General features: G+C 38.4%; 1 protein-coding gene across 2 annotated transcripts in view; it reads right to left on the reverse strand.

The window, feature by feature from the left end:
* Positions 1-10,237: 10,237 nt before the first annotated feature.
* dapk2b (death-associated protein kinase 2b) overlaps positions 10,238-17,111 on the reverse strand; it is a 51,327-nt gene continuing 44,453 nt past the window's right edge. The window contains exons 10-12 of one of the 2 annotated variants that reach the window (XM_079810042.1): positions 15,738-15,827; positions 14,141-14,212; positions 10,238-13,930 (exon numbers count right to left, since the gene is read on the reverse strand). In XM_079810042.1, the coding sequence (XP_079666168.1) occupies positions 13,805-13,930; positions 14,141-14,212; positions 15,738-15,827 (288 nt within the window). In that variant the 3' untranslated portion in view covers positions 10,238-13,804. The remainder of the gene's footprint in view (positions 13,931-14,140; positions 14,213-15,737; positions 15,828-17,111) is intronic. The other variant, XM_079810043.1, reaches the window with a different exon arrangement.

Here is a 17,111-nt window from a genome sequence, read left to right on the forward strand (position 1 = left end):
CTAAATTGCCGTTCACTTACTGAAAAAGCATCCTTCCTCAATTATATAATTACTGATACTCAACTGGATATGTTGCTTCTCACAGAAACCTGGCAGTCACCAAATGACTACTTTCATTTAAACCTCTTAACTCTTAAATCTGGATATACATATTTATCTAAGCCATGTCTCTGTGGTAGGGGTGGTGGCCTAGCAGTTCTCTATCGTGATGCTATGAAATTTGTCATGACTGAATTTCATAATGTAAAATTTTTCGGAATACATGGCTTTTAAAGTGCTTGCTCGCACCACTATGCTGATCATATTAATATATCGTCCTCCTAAGTCTCTGTCAGATTTCTTCTCTGAACTCAATTAACTACTCACTCTGGCCTATGCTGTATCCTCCTATGTTATGCTGCTTGGTGAATACAATATCCATTTTGACACTCACTGTCTGCTCAAATGCCAGTGACCTTACGTTAACTTTGGACGATTTCAGTCTTGTACAACATGTTGATTTTCCTACTCACAGCCGTGGTCACACGCTTGATCTTGTTTGCACTTCAGGAATTAATAACATCTGTCTCTGGATCTCAAACTGGTATCCCTGATCATAAACTGATAACAATTTGATTTGATTTTCCTCTTCCTGAACCTATTCTCAAAACTACTATTAGTTATTGCAATGTTAAATCTGTTGATCCTCTGTCATTCTCAGACCCCATTTATGCATCTTCTCTGTCTTCTTATTCTGATTTCTCGTCTTTCTGCTGTTCTCTCTACTTACAACTCAGCTATCTCTGAAGCCTTGGGCAATCACGCCCCTATGATAACTAAACTATCATTAACTAAGCTGGTACCTTCATCTCATGCTTCTCCTTGGTATACACCTGAGGTCCGACTGCTTAAACAAACTGGCAGACGTCTTGAGCGTTGAAGAAAAGTGGCCTGGTGGTGCATTATCAAGATTTCTGTACTCACCAGCTGAAATACAAGTCACCTCTTAATGCCACACATACAGAATATTACTCCAACATAAATAACGCCGCTAAAAGTCGACCTAAGACATTATTTCATAAAATCATAAAATCATAAAATCGATCAATGAAACATTTTCATCAAACTCATCAGAAGTCTCCTCTAACTAATCTTCCCCTCAGCCCATAAAATACATAATCTCTAGCTTTACTCCCACCAGTCCATCGTCTGTTAACAACATAATTGCTCAAAACTAGCTCATCTACTTGTCAGTTAGATCCAGCGCCTACCTCGCTACCTCATCTGTAATCTCATCTCCTATTGTTCATCTGATCAACTGTTCTTTTTCTTCTGGGTCTGTCCCGCTCTCATTAAAAACAGCTGCGGTCACTCATATTTTAAAGAAACCTGGGCTGGATTCTTCAATTATGAATAATTTCAGACCAATATCTAATCTTCCTTTTGTTCCAAAGCTGCTTGGAAAAAGTAGTTGCCACTCAGCTACAAGCTCATCTCTCTGCTAACAATCTTCCTGATCCCTTTCAATCTGGCTTTCCATCAGGCCACAGCACTGAAACAGCGTTGGTAAAAATGATTAATGACTTGCTAATATCTGCTGATTCTGGTTGTCTTACTGTTCTCATCATGCTTGATGTAACAGCTGACTTTGACACTATATCTCATCATATACTTACCTCTCGGCTAGAAGCTATTGGCATCACGGGTAGTGCTTTATCTTGGTTTATATCATTTTACATTTACATTTAGTCATTTAGCAGACGCTTTTATCCAAAGCGACTTACAAATGAGAGCAATAGAAGCAACTACAACAGTCAGAGGCTACAGTATGCAAGTGCTGTAACAAGTCTCAGTTAATCTAACACAGAACACACAGGAATTTTTTTTTTTTTTTTTTAATAAATTAGACAGACAGAAAAATGAATAGAATGTTAAGTGCTATTCTTGATTGGTCAGGTGCTGCTGGAAGAGATGCGTCTTTAGATGTTTTTTGAAAATGGCTACAGACTCGGCTGCTCGAATTGAGATAGGCAGGCCATTCCACCAGGTGGGGGCAGTCCAGGAAAAGGTCCGTGACAGTGATTTCATGCCTCTCTGGTATGGCACCACAAGGCGTCGTTCACTGGTAGAACGCAAACTCCTGGAGGGTGTGTATGTCTGAACAAGCGAGTTAAGGTAAATTGGTGCAGAGCCAGTGGTTGCTTTGAAGGCGAGTACCAGTGCCTTGAATTTGATGCGAGCGGCTATTGGTAGCCAGTGGAGTCTGATGAAGAGAGGCGTGACGTGCGCTCTCTTCGGCTCGTTAAAGATCACCCTCGCCGCTGCATTCTGGATCAGTTGCAAGGGTTTGATAGTGCATGCCGGAAGGCCTGCTAGAAGAGCATTACAGTAGTCCAGTCTGGAGAGAACAAGAGCTTGGACCAAGAGTTGTGTGGTCTGCTCAGATAGGAAGGCTCTAATCTTCCTAATGTTGTATAATGCAAATCTGCAGGACCGGGTTGTTGCAGTAATGTGGTCAGTGAATTTTAGCTGATCATCGATCACAACTCCAAGATTCCTGGCTGTCCTGGACGGAGTTATGGTTGATGATCCTAGCTGAATGGAGAGATTGTGATGAAGTGCTGGGTTGGCTGAGACCACAAGCAGTTCAGTCTTTGCAAGGTTGAGTTGCAGGTGATGCTCCTTCATCCAGGCAGAAATGTCTGTTAGGCAGGCAGCAAAACGAACACCAACCGTGGGATCATCTGGTTGAAATGAGAAGTAGAGTTGAGTGTCGTCTGCATAGCAGTGATAGGAAAAGCCATGTTTCTGAATGACCGATCCCAGTGATGACATGTAGATGGAGAAGAGAAGTGGTCCAAGCACTGAGCCCTGTGGAACTCCAGTGGCTAGATGATGTGACTTAGACACTTCACCTCTCCATGACACCCTGAAGGACCTACCTGAGAGGTAAGACTTGAGCCACTGGAGAGCAGTTCCTGAGATGCCCATCTTCATGAGAGTTGACAGGAGGATCTGGTGGTTAACTGTGTCAAAAGCAGCAGACAAATCCAGTAAGATAAGTACTGTGGATCTGGAAGCCGCTCTTGCCTGCCTCAGTGCCTCCGTAACCGAGAGCAGGGCAGTCTCAGTTGAGTGGCCGCTTTTGAAGCCTGATTGGTTGATATCCAGGAGGTTGTTCTGTTCAAGAAACGTAGAGAGCTGGTTAAAAACAACTCGCTCGAGTGTCTTTGCAATGAAAGGCAGAAGGGATACCGGTCTGTAGTTTTCTAAAAGTGCTGGGTTCATAGAGTGTTTCTTAAGCAGTGGGGTTACCCGAGCCTGCTTAAATGCTGTGGGGAAGGTCCCGGTGTGAAGAGAGGTGTTGACAATGTGAGTGAGTGCAGGAGTAACAGAAGAAGAAATGGCCTGAAGGAGGTGAGTGGGGATAGGGTCAAGCGGACAGGTAGTGGGGTGGTTGGAAAGGATGAGTTTGGAGACTTCAGCTTCAGAGAGCAGAGAAAAAGAGGGGAGTGTATGTGTTATGGTTGTTGAGATGTGCGTGTCGGTTTGTGGTACGGAGAATTGGCTGCTGATGGAGGAGGTTTTTTGTGTGAAAAATGATGCAAAGTCATCAGCTGTAAGAGTTGATGAAGGAGGGGGGGGGGACAGAGGAGCGAAGAGAACGTTCTGAAGAGTGCACGAGAGTCATATCTCACTGATAGACATTTTTTTATTACCATTCATAACTTCAAATCTTCTCTGTGTTCTCTCTCTCAGGGTGTTCCTCAAGGCTCTGTTCTTGGACCACTTTTGTTCAATATTTATCTGTTACCTCTTGGTCACATTATCCATAGTCATGGTCTCAGCTATCATTGTTATGCTGATGACTTGCAAATTTACATATCAGCCCGCTCAGTCTCTGCTTTTCCCCTGGACTCATTGAATACCTGTATTGCTGACATTAAAATCTGGTTACATAGAAACTTCCTTAAATTTAATAACGATAAAACTGAGGTTACTGTTTTTGGTCCACCATCCCTTTTGAAAAAGTCTATTAATGGGGCCACATTAATTCCATCTCACTGTTAAAAATCTGGGTGTTACATTTGACTCTTCGCTTACATTTCAAGCTCATATAAGTTATATTATTAAGACTGCATTCTACCACCTTCGTAGTATTGCACTGCTCTCAGCACTAAAGATACCGAAACTCTAATTAATGCTTTAATAACCTCTCGACTCGACTACTGTAATTCACTTCTTATTGAGCTGCCCGCTAAAACAATCACTAGATGTTCTATAATATGTACAAAATTCTGTTGCCAGAGTCATCAATCAAGTCAAAAAATCTGATCACATTACCCCTTTGCTCTATTATCTACATCTATTATCTGCCTCCAAATACTTACCTGGGTTAGTCGAACCTTGAGCTTGGGAAAGGCGCTATATAAATAAAACTCATTATTATTATTATTATTGGTGCTCAAGGCAGTGGGCTGGAGTGAGTTGCCGGGGAGACGGACTAACTCACTGCCAGCCGCCTGGTTCTGGAGGGGCGGCTGCCGTCTGAGAGGGAGCTGGCATTCCCAAAAGATGGGGAGAAGCAGGGAATGGGGGAGGAGCTGCCAACTGCCCGAACACGGAGGAACTGTCGCCCAGGCATCATGGAGGAGTTAACCCAGATGGTGGAGGACCTGATGGCAGTGCGTTTTGGGAACCGGACCCATCTTTTTTTCCTCTCTCCCCTTGTCTCTGTCTCTCCTCATGCTTCCATCTCCTTTTCTCTTGCCTCGTCTGTTCTTACCCCCAGGTGCTACGGCCGCCTCGATTGGCCCCCCAGTGAGGGAGTAGAGCGCAGACTCGTGGGTACCCCCTGGCCAGCAAGGGGTGATGGGGTTATGTGGCAAGCAGGACGAGGCTGAGATCCGTGAGAACAGGGCAAGGCTGGTGGCACGAGTGTTAATGAGTGTCACGTGCACGCCACACAGGTCTCGAGCTTCTCCTTCCTTCCCTTATTAACTAACCTCCATACATTCTGTTATCCTGTTTATTCTAAAAGACTGTGTGACCGGCCAGCATCCTTACCTGTAGGCTTACCCTGTTATACTTACCACATCTCTGCCTCTGCACTGCAATAAACTTCCGCGACTGGGTTCATCTTCTATCTCAATGTGTATCATTACAGAATGAGAGCGCACAATTGGAAGCAAACATTTCCCACTTTATAGGGCATGTTTTGGTGTCTTCACTACTCAGGCCCAAGATTTTCAGTCGTGCCTTTAACCTAGAAAAAGGCAAAAGGCCTAATGGTCCCCCAGAGATCTAATGCCCTAGATATGCTTTCCACCCCATTTCTGCCAGAGCAAGAACCCTGAATCAATTCTATTGAAAAAACAATAAATCGGCTTTGCAGCTGGATCAATCGTTTAATCTAATACAATTAGGAAAGGAGCAGTGACCTGAGACTGACCTTCTGGACAAGTGCCCAGAGATTGCTTATCAATAAAACTGGCTTTGCTGTATGTATTTGGGCAAATGTTTTGGTGTGGCTAATCTAAATCCCTCCTTGACACGTACAAGGCAAACAAAACTGATCCCAGACTTGTCGCAAAAAGGAACATTTTCCCCACAAATATGTGACGCATTAACAGGGAACAGAGCGACCTGAGCGGACATGTCCATTAAGTATCTATTCTAAGAATAGGGTACACATACGAGACCTGAATGAATAATGGAGCGGGCCCTCCAGAAACTCATCTCCTCAATGTCGTCATGTGACCAGAAACCAACCTAATGATCACACACACACAGAGCCAAAGGATGTCATGCACGATTAATGATGAGCGGCTACTTATCTTCATATAATTCAGCAGCGCTCAACCATCTACAAATCCAATTCTGATATCAATTTCAGTCTAATGAGTCAAATTTAGATGATGTCAAACCCATTATTTCATAGCTAAAAAGAATGGGCCAATCAAGTAATCGTACAACTACCAATTAGTTGGTTATTGAGGTTGTATTTCTTTTTATTTTATTTATTATTATTAATTTTTACACTTTACACCTTACATTTATCATCAGTCAACAAGAATTTGAGGGGGAAAAGACAATATCCTGTTTCCTGTTAGTTTTTTTTATAAATTCATATGCATTCTATTTTCAATGATGCATGGATGTCTAGACTAAAAATATGCCCTGTTCTTAGAAATCTGGCTGGTGGTTACCTTATATGGCATTACGTACAATACATACTGTATGGTCTATTTAAATGGAATCGCTAATTACCAACAATTGTGAAACTGGGTCATTTAGCATTTGCCGGAACTGTCGACAGTATCAGTTCAGTACATCAGTGGGATTTCCATGCCATCCAAATGTAACATTTGCTTACTAGCATGCTGCCCACGTCCAGATGGTAAGAGTTTGAAGTGCAGCCCAATAAGATCTGGATCACACAAGTGTTTCCCAGAGATCCCTACATATGAGCTGCTCCCCACATTCTTATATAAACCCTCTATTCCGTTTTATTTGTTGCCTGTTTTGAAATTATTACTTGTCGGGCCCTCTACATCCTTAAAATGTCATCTTCCTAGAAGTAGGCTATCGTAACATAATCAAAATAGTATTGTCTGGGCTGAATATTGGTTTTGGATGAGGAGAACCCTGAACACCTTGCATTTGTTTTCCTGTGGGTAACACTCACTGAAGAAAGGCTAAATTGACATGTTTTTGTGTAAATCATGTGCCAATGTTAAATTACCTGTGTGTAGTAATAGTGCTGGTATACACGACGACAATGGCATTTTATAAGTTGAACTCGTCTCACATGGTGAACGTCCCTGTAGAAACCAGCTCTCGTGAGTCGTGACCTGCAGAAGTTCGCGCTGAATTTTGATAACCCCTCAGTACTTTAATGATGCAAGTCCACTTTTGGCCAAAAGAGGGAGACATTTGTTACGGTTTCAGTGATAATCATCTTCCGGCACAGGGATTTTTTTTTTTCCAAGAACGAAATGTAATCTTCCAAAATGAGCAAATATTGCCTGTGTGATGAATCTTGTGATGACTGTTTTTAGCACAAATGTATCTTGATCAAAATGACCACACTACAGGCTGTCTTCAGATCATAACTAACATTATAGATTAAAATATGTTAAAAAGAAAACAAAAAATAGACATGTTTTATAAACAAACATTTTTATGTGGAGTGTGGAGACAACCATTGATGGAGCTACAAATCAATTAGAAACCATTCTGTGTCAAAATTCATAGATTCATGGCAATGAATGGTAGATTTGCTGATGGTTATAATAAACATCGATTTGCCGGTGTCCCTTGCGAAAATGAACCATGGTTTTAGGCCTACTACAAATACCCCCCCCCCCCCCCCCCCCCCCCCAAAAAAAAAAAAAACATGGTTATTGTAGTTAAACCATGGTAACCACAAATTGGTTTTGCTGTTTAACCATGGTATTTGTGGAAAAACTGTGGTTATATCAATTAGCCCCCAAAAAACATGGTTACTACACTTTTACTATAATAAAACCATTGTTATTTTTCGTATAGGTCTATCTAATAATAAAGTATTCATTTTACATAAAGGTATTCATTTTTCCTACTCAAGTATCAATTCACTGACATGGGAGATACAATGTCTAACCAGTAGGTGGCCCTGTCATTACAATTATAATTCCTTCTGGTGTGTGTGCCGTCTATGGTGCCAATGTTTGGGTGGCCTATGATCGTGACTTGCGTCATGTTATGAATTTCCTTCCTAACTGACGTTCATCCAGAGCTAAAATACATAAAGTATGTCGAATCATTTGTATATAGCCTAGTTAATTAATCGTATTCATAGCTAACTTTGACTGTGATTGAACGGGGGAATATATTTGTTTTCACAATATGGTTGTAGAGTTTTTGTCGAAATTCAAATTAGCATGTGTTTGAGTTATCTACGGTCACATGATGTAGCGTAAATCATTGGTGAAAATATGTAGGCCTACAAGTGCTTCTGTAAACAATAGCTCTCACATAGGTTTAGGACTATATTTTTTGCAAAAGATAGGCTACATGGCCTGTTGGGGCACAAACATTTTTTTTAACACTTCCACAGAAGCAATGCAATCTTCCTTGTGATCTATCCACCCACGGTTTGAGCTTAACGGCTAGCCTACCAGCAACTGCAATTCATCTTTTATTTTTAAGCAGTAACAGACAGATCAGTTACAGCACCTGCAAAAACTGACCTGAGGCCGGTTAATTGTTGGTTTAATGATGCTATGATGGTTTAAAAAGCAGATAAACTAGATGATGGATTAAGCTATCATCAGAGTTACTGATTTCTCCCATAATTCAACAGGAATCTGATCAATAAAGGCCAAAAAGCTGTGGGAAAGTAACAGATTTCAGCAGTTTTTGTGGAAAATGTGTACTTTTTAAAACTATCCGCAAGAATCGTTGAAATAATAAAGCAAAAATGATAGCACACATTTACAGTGCAGAGATGCTCCACCCAAAGGTCTTATCATCACATAAATACGATAGTAAAACTTCATTGACATGCCAGAAACATTTCTAAAGGCTCTGAATTACAGGGCATTCTTAAATCAAGAACCTAATCATTCGAATGAATGAAACAAAAGACGCCAACCCAATAATGTGAGACATTGTTGATGTTAATGACATTATGACGTATACAACTCCTCTAATCTCATTGAATAACACATTGGCTGTATAATAACACATTATCAGAGCAAATTGGATGGGATAAGGAAGGATTACTGAAATATGTAGGGCAATGGTCTGGAATGGAACAAACATTGGCACACTTGGTAAAATTCAGCTCATTGTTATTAAGAAATGAGTGAAATTCAAATGAACACACACACACACACACACACACACACACACACACACACACACACACACACACACACACACACACACACACACACACACACACACACACACACACACACACACACACACACAGTTTCTGAGAGTAGGTGGCCAGACTGATTTAGAGGTAAGATAAATTAAAAAAGATTTTTCACTTCCGCCTGATACCTTTCAGATTGCAACTGGCCTACTTCTCTAATGACAGTTTATTTAGTTCAGGTCAAGTTTTCACCGCAACTGCGTTCAGCTTAATTGAGCTCAAACAACACTGCTGTTGTGAAACTGCCTGACTGCCTGGACACGAGGGCACAATTTTCTCACTAACAGACTGATTGTGACACAAAAGGTTAATTAGAGAATAGCACAAGCCCAAAGCAGTCAGTTCACTCTTCTGACTTTGAATTCATGTGTTACATGATCTTAAATATCTTGATATAAATGCAACGTTTGAAACCGTGTAGACCAATATAAATTGTACTTAAATTAATTTCTTTACAAAAATGCATATTATTATTCAGACATTTAAAATGTATGATCAAGCATTTAATATTTTAGCTATTATTATTAGATATAATATATTAAATGAATATCAGGCTATTGCTAAATATTAAATTATACGATTATTCAATTCTATTACTATTCAAACATTTACAATTTATGAATCAAACATTTAATATTGTAGCTATTATTATCATCATTATGATTGTTAGTACTAGTTATTATTAGTTATATAATATTAGCATAAATTATCAGGCTATTCATATATTTACTAAATATTCAATTCTAAAATTATTATTATTCATTATCATATTATTATTATTCAAACATTTAATATTTTAGATATTACCATAATTATTATGGTTAGTATTAGTTATATAATATTATCATACATTGTCAGGGTCTTCATATATTTACTAAATATTAAATTCTACAATTATTATTATTCAAATATTTACAATTTATGCATCAAACATTTAATATTTAAACTATTATTATTATCATTATTATTGTTAGTATTAGTTATTATATTATCATACACTATTCATATATTACATTCCCTATTATTATCTAGTGAATTACTTTAAGTATTGTTATTATTAGTAAAAAGCCATTCATTGATCGATTTAATATAACATTATTAACTACTAGGTAATACTAATAGGCCTAATAATAATAATTTAGGATTAGTTAATAATACAAGTATTAGTATTATTTATTTTTTAATTTAAAGAGTTGTGGAGGATGAGCAGATAAAAAAAGTGTGAACTCTGTCAATGTGCTTTAAAGGATGCACCTCATGAAGATTTAATGCAATTCTTATTTAATTCCTGACTTTACTAGTGAATAAAAAAAATCAAACAAGCTCTTAAATAAATATATTAATCCTTTATTACTTCTAATATTTGTACAAAGGTTTTTTTTTCATTTCACATTGGTTGTGAACAACACAAGTACAGAGTCATATCAAGAGTATAAAATAAATGAATATAAGGGAGATCTTTTTTTTCTTGAGGCACATTTTACGAATATTTTCCATTTAGAGGAAAATATGGTATTTATACTTGTAAACAATGCTGTTTAGTCCCCTAACACCACCAATCATGTGACTGATGCACATGAAGTGATGCAATACAGCTGTACATTAACAAAATTGAAAAATAAAAAATGTGTGTAATGTATAAATACAGACTGCAAAATGGTTTAAAATCAATTAAGGTTTAATACTCTAGTCTAGCAGAATGAACATACCTGCATTTTGTACAATTTTGTAAAGAAATAAATTGGAACTTTTGAGCCCAAAGAAAATGACCTTGAGATTGATAAACCCATTGTATAGAGCACATTCCTGGGAACAATAAGACACTACAACCTCTTCCTGATGATGACATATACAGAGCAACAGGGCACTACGTGCAGTCTATGACACACGTTCACTCCTACAATCACATTCAGCCTCAAGGCACTGTGATACAATCACTTACATATGAGTCAATGTAATCCAGTTACTGTACTATTAAAATGTAAACTCATCCGTTTCCCAATACCCTAGTCCTATAGGGCCAAGAGGATACTGGAGCCAAAGAGCCAGAAAAGGGCGTAACCGCAATTTTAGTCTCATTTTTATAATTGTGATAACATCTGAACAATAGGTGGCGCAGTCCTGAAATATCTCAAGTACCATAAGGTCTCAGTAGCTATGTTTCCATCCAAAGTTGTGAATTTACCTTATGCGCAAAATTGGCATATCGCACATTTGCGAATAAAGTAGTTTCCATTTAAACAACCCTTAAATGCATGAATGTTTCGGCAATCATTATTACATATTCGGGTCTTTAGCGACCCGGGTCTGCATCTAACACGGATGGATCTCTACCTGTCGCTATAATATAAAACTCTCCTGATATTAGAGTAACAGTTACAGAAGATTAAAATAAAGCATATTTTGATAACTTTTTGGAGCTTGGAAGGGTTCAGTTTGAGCTGGTGTTTTATAGCATCATCACATGTAAACCATTTCATGTTTTGCTGATGATACTTCCTATTCTTCTGTTTTCTGCCTGCGGTAACTATGAGTGAAACGTCACTTCATCATTGTGTATCAGATATTGCCACCTTGTGGAATAAAGGTCAATTGCACTTATTCAGTCATCAAAGATTCAATTATTATTGTGCAGAAAAATATATACTTACACCGTTACACACTTCGGGTCGTTAGTGACCCTATATAATATATATTTTTCTTGTTATATTGTTTATAATGAATTGGTTGAGGAATACCAAGAAGGTTGATGTCTAAGTTACATCCCGGGTCACTAAAGACCCTAGGTATGCATTTAAAGGTGCACTATGTATCTTTTCCGTCTGCTAGAGGTCGCCTATTCAAAACAAAGGCGTAGTTTGATGATGCCACGTTTGAGCGCAGAATCTTGGGACATGTGGTCTTCACCTCACAGCTGGTGGAAAAGAAGCAGGATAGGAGGACTCGGGCAGAAATCATGTTCATGGATGCGATTATTAACGTTATTATAGTATGAAGCAGAGCAGGACCGAGTGTTGTGGAACTGAGCAAAGCCGCTGGAGCGATTGTTAATATGAACGCAACACACGGCTCGCGAGCACCGGGACTTTTATTATGCCACAGTCGCCGGCACCATTTCCGCTTTTCCGGTCATGAGTATGAAGTAACGCAGCTCTGTTTATCATATTAGATACATCTGAGTGTGTTGAATATTGTGTTATGACGTTACTCTGTGCGTTCGCTTGGCGGCTGCTATGACACTTGTTCACACTGCAGTGAGAGTAAAGCGTTTCTGCAAAATAAAACCGGAAACCAAGGGTAACGCAGATATGACGCCATTGACAGGCGACTCCCTCACACGTCCCGGTTCCTTGGTTAAAATAGCAATTTTCTCACGATTTACAAATAGTTGGAAACATTTGGGATATTGTAAGTACTCAACTGAGCAAAATATATAACACTGGCCTAGTGGTTTTTGGATATTTTACTGAAAAAATTGTTACATAGTGCACCTTTAAGGGTTAAACCAAGCCATTTTGATGACAGACTTTTCACTATAAGTAAACCAATATTTGAGATGCTGTGCAATGAAATTGGTTCGTTGGTTAGTCCAGTTATCCAATCACATCCACTGTTGAGACAAAGTCACGTGAGTATTTATTCAGAAAATATTTGTTTCCATCATAGTTTATGCTCGTCTTCTTATCGGATAAAAATGTATCCGCCGCAATTGCAGCATTTTTAGAATTTATTCGCATTTTGGCATTCCATGCATTTTTTTATGCAATATCCCAAAATGCGCATTAAAAATAGGTGGATGGAAACACAGCAAATTATACAGTACATACAACGTTTAATTTCACAATCCAACCGCATTGCCAATTCCTACTTGTCCTTCCCCAAGAGATGGATGGACTTTCCCATGCACCAAAAAAATCTGATTTCATTAAATGTATGTTTTTGAAATCAAAAGGAATGGCATCTGATATATTATTATTGAGCTTTACGAGTCATTTTTGACCCAGGCTTGATAATTGACCTAAATTTAAGACACTTAATAGCTAATACATTGAGCATTACACTGTTTTAAACTGGACTTCAAACCCAGTCCATTTGACACTGACTTGCTTCGTCAAGTGCACATTTTAAAGGTGCGGTCGAAAGTTTGCCAGCAAAAGTCAATAGAATATATGAAGCACATCTCACACAGAAGTCACTTTCAAAAAGTTTTATGTTGGTCATCAAGGGAAATTCATGTGACCACTGCGAAATCTGTGCGGGGAGATTTTTCACAAACATGCGCGATTCCTGATTTTCAGAATCTACATTTGAGCAATTTCCCGCAAAAATCTGCAGAGTAGCGGTAAACGTGACCACACCTTGAGACGACAATCTGCACAATAAAACGCTAGAAATGACATATAACATCAACAAATTTCATACAGAATAAATGAAGTTGGCTATATCAGTCATGCACCGTTAAAATACAAAGACGTTCAATAAAGGAATGCAAAAATGTTGTGGCACATATTAAGACAGACGAGGCTCAAGGCAAAGTGGCGTGTGTTGACGTTAAACATCTCTAATACGTATTTTAACATTGTACAAGTAAACTTTACATACAAACGTGTAATACATCCAGTAAAGTCTTCCCTATCCCATTATGTACATTAATACATTTATACACGGCTTTATATTTGCCACAACTGCACTTGTTGCATCGTTTTTACAGACGTGGTGGTGACAAATAATATTGCATCTCTATGAAGTCAAACAAACTACATACAGACCTCAACGTCCCTTTCTAAAAACAATTCAACCTGTGTGCGTTTGGAAAAGGCACACGCGCCGCTGGTTCACCTCAAACCCGTGCGGCTGAGACGCTTGTATTGTGGTCGGTCGGAGGAGCAGCGAGGAGTTTCAGGAGGTGCTACTTCTCTTCCTGGTTCGGGGTTTCCTCAGCATCCCCTCCTCCTCTTGATCGCTCTCACACTCTCTTTCGAACATGGCCACCGTGCGCCCTACGTAGCCCATCTTGGGTTTGTCCTGTAAACCACCGACAAAGATATTGAGATGCATTCGTAAAACAGTATTCGACAGATACCGACGTGGGAGAATACGTCATCTTGGGATGTAAGACAATAGAGGGTCGCTCTTGTGATTTAACAGGTCATATTGTTACTGCTGGACCTACCAGACAATTATCTATATTGGAAAAGTTTAACAGAGTATGATTGAGCATGGCTCATGCAATACCTGTGGTTTGGGGGGACCTTTCTTCATCATGCGTGTCAAGTGGTTGCAGAGGGCCACAATTCTGAAAGAAAGCTATTGGAGAACAGGGAGAAAATTTAATTAAGTTGTAGACTAAACACTATCATTCAAAAGTTTGGGGTCAGAACTTTTTTTAGTGTTTTTACGTTTAGTGTGAATAGTTTTTTGGTCAAAAGTGGCAGTAAAGACGATGTTACAAAACATTTCTAACCCAAATAAATGCTGTTCTTTTAAACTTTCAATTCAAAGAATCCTGTAACTGGTTTTCATAAAGACATTGAGCAGCACAACTGTTTTCAACACTAATAATAATAAGAAATGATTCACATGGAGTAATGATACTGAAAATTCAGCTTTATCATCACAGGAATAAATTACATTTGAAAATATATTCAAATAGAAAACAGATATTTTAAATTGCAATAATATATTTCACAATATTACTGTTTGCACTGTACTTTTTGATCAAATAAATGCAGCTTTGGTTGGTATAAGATACTTTTTTTATTTTAATTTAAAATCTTACAGACCTTAAAGTAGTTTTCAATTGCTGATAACACATTATTTCAACCCATCATAGTAAGATTGAAATGCATATGCTTATAATTTCAACAAATAACTATGAAGTAAATTCCTTACAAATAAAATCACACATTAACTCTTCCCCGGCCAGCGTTTAAAAAAAAAAGTTGCCAGCCACCGCCAGCTTTTTTGATAATTTTTAAAAAAATTCTGTAATTATGTTTTGTTGTTTGCTTTTTTTTAATTCTAGATTTCTGCTTTTGTTTTATTAACACTTAAATATGGGTAAGTTTCATTTAAAAAAAAAAAAAAAAGCAAAATTTTAGCAAAAAAGCTGAGAAAATCATGTTTTTGTCCTGGGTCGACATTTTATTCAGTAACATTAAGCAGTTTTATTTTTTATGCTGTTTAATGTTGATGATCACATTATTTTACATATGCATATGATGACTGTGTTTCTGCATCTTCTTCGCCTGTGTTTTGATCAGGAGATTCAGTACTCTTTCAGAAGATGTGTCATAGCGCCCCCTAGCGTATAATAGTGAAAACACGGAAAGCCAGAAAATTCTGTGTTTGGCAGGGAAAGAGTTAAGTTGGACACAAAGAAAACCCACAAATACAAAATCAACATTTCTACATTCTACATTTCTACATTTACATTCACAAAGTTTTAACAATTAACTTTACAGGTGGAGCTGGGGAGGTGGGAGGGTTTCTGAAAGCAATCTGCAACTGCTATAGCAAATGCTGGCCAAGTATATGAAAGTTGAGCAGCAAACTCATTGGCTACTGATACAGCAGGAACCAATCAGCTGTGCCCTATTAAATGGTGTGACTGCAAGCAGATGGAGTCATGGCCGTCTAGAGTTTCATGACAAAACTTTGTATTTTTATAATGTAAAAGAAACCTCAAATAGCCCCCCCTCCCCCCCCTAGATTTTTTTAATGTTTTTAATGTTGGACAGAAAGTGCAGAGACACATATATATATTAAAAGTATTTGTACCGGGAACACATACAGCACTATTTCCAGATCTAAAGCGATGTATAACTCATACCTGCCACCTTCTCCGGACATATTGTCTCCTGAAGTTCTCGATGTTCACCACAGATTGTCGTCGCACCAGGGCTTGTCGGGGGTTTACGGGCTAAAGGAAAGACAATCACATTGTTGTTACCATTCAATATACTGCAAGTCTTTGGATTTTTTTTTTACGCTTTCCAAAGTGGATAGATTTGAAAATTCAGTTCTCGCATTGTAGTGTGAACTGTGAAAACAGAGGTATGTGAAAATGATGACACATGTTGAACCGATAGATATGTATGTTTATACCACTATTGTGCCTGTTATGTGCTGTTCACTTTTACACAGTTGCTAAAATATGTTACTTTGCACACTCTTCATATCACAGTCCTGCAAAGACGACAGAAAAATGACTTGCAATTGCAGTCCCATGGCAGAGCAGTTGCGTTTTAGACCAAACATATAAATGTGAGTGAGTGCGACCTGGACGCATCAGTGAATGGCGATACTAAATAAAAGGATCCTGCCAGAAGAATTGCGTGATAACTTTATTATGTCTTGTTCCATCTGTATCATCTCAGTGAGATTGTATGAGGGTTTACGAGTGTGCAGTAAGGTGAATTTAGCGTTTTCCGACGTTTCAGTGTGGACAAGAAACTTTTGGAAAAGGACGGAGAGCATTTTGAAATGAAAACACTGTTTTCAAATGTATCCGGATGAATGTAGAAGTAGCCTAAGTCTGCCTGTCTTCAACAAACCACACAATTTGGGGTATCACTCATGTCTGTAGCACAAACAGAGTTACAGAAGTTCACTGTTTATGGTTAGAGCTTTGTTCAAATCGCTAGCCCAAAGTATTAGGTATAGTAAAAGTGATGCCTTAGCAAATAGCACATGACTGCACAAGTTCCAAAAAAATACACACCCCTGAGGGACTGAATACACTTCATCTCCCCTATCCCACAATGCACTACGGCCAGCTGCAGGACTAACGATCAGTGTGAGGTATATAATCATCAGTCTAGTGCTTTATTCAGTGTAGAAAGAAATGACTGTTTATGTCTGTTTACATCCAAGTGCTGAGGTTCACAAATCAATGCACATCACATATTACAAACATGACTTTTTGAATGAAATTAAAGTAGAAAGTAACAGGAATATACACTAAATTACATGTGCAAGAAAGAAAAATCTGTTTAAATGTAACATTAAAACTGGCAACGACCATGTAATGTTGCTAAAAGTACTTCAAAAAGGTGCATTAAAATAAATTAGAGAACTTGAAATTACTTATGAGAAGAAAAAAAACAAAGCAAGTAAATTTTTTGGGCCAAAATCAAATGTATGGCCCCTGTAAACAAAATAAATAAAACCATGCATTAAGATGACAAAAGGAATGAAATCATAA

Source organism: Gobio gobio, assembly GCF_949357685.1.
Source record: "Gobio gobio genome assembly, chromosome: 25".
NCBI classification, from domain to species: Eukaryota; Metazoa; Chordata; class Actinopteri; order Cypriniformes; family Gobionidae; genus Gobio; species Gobio gobio.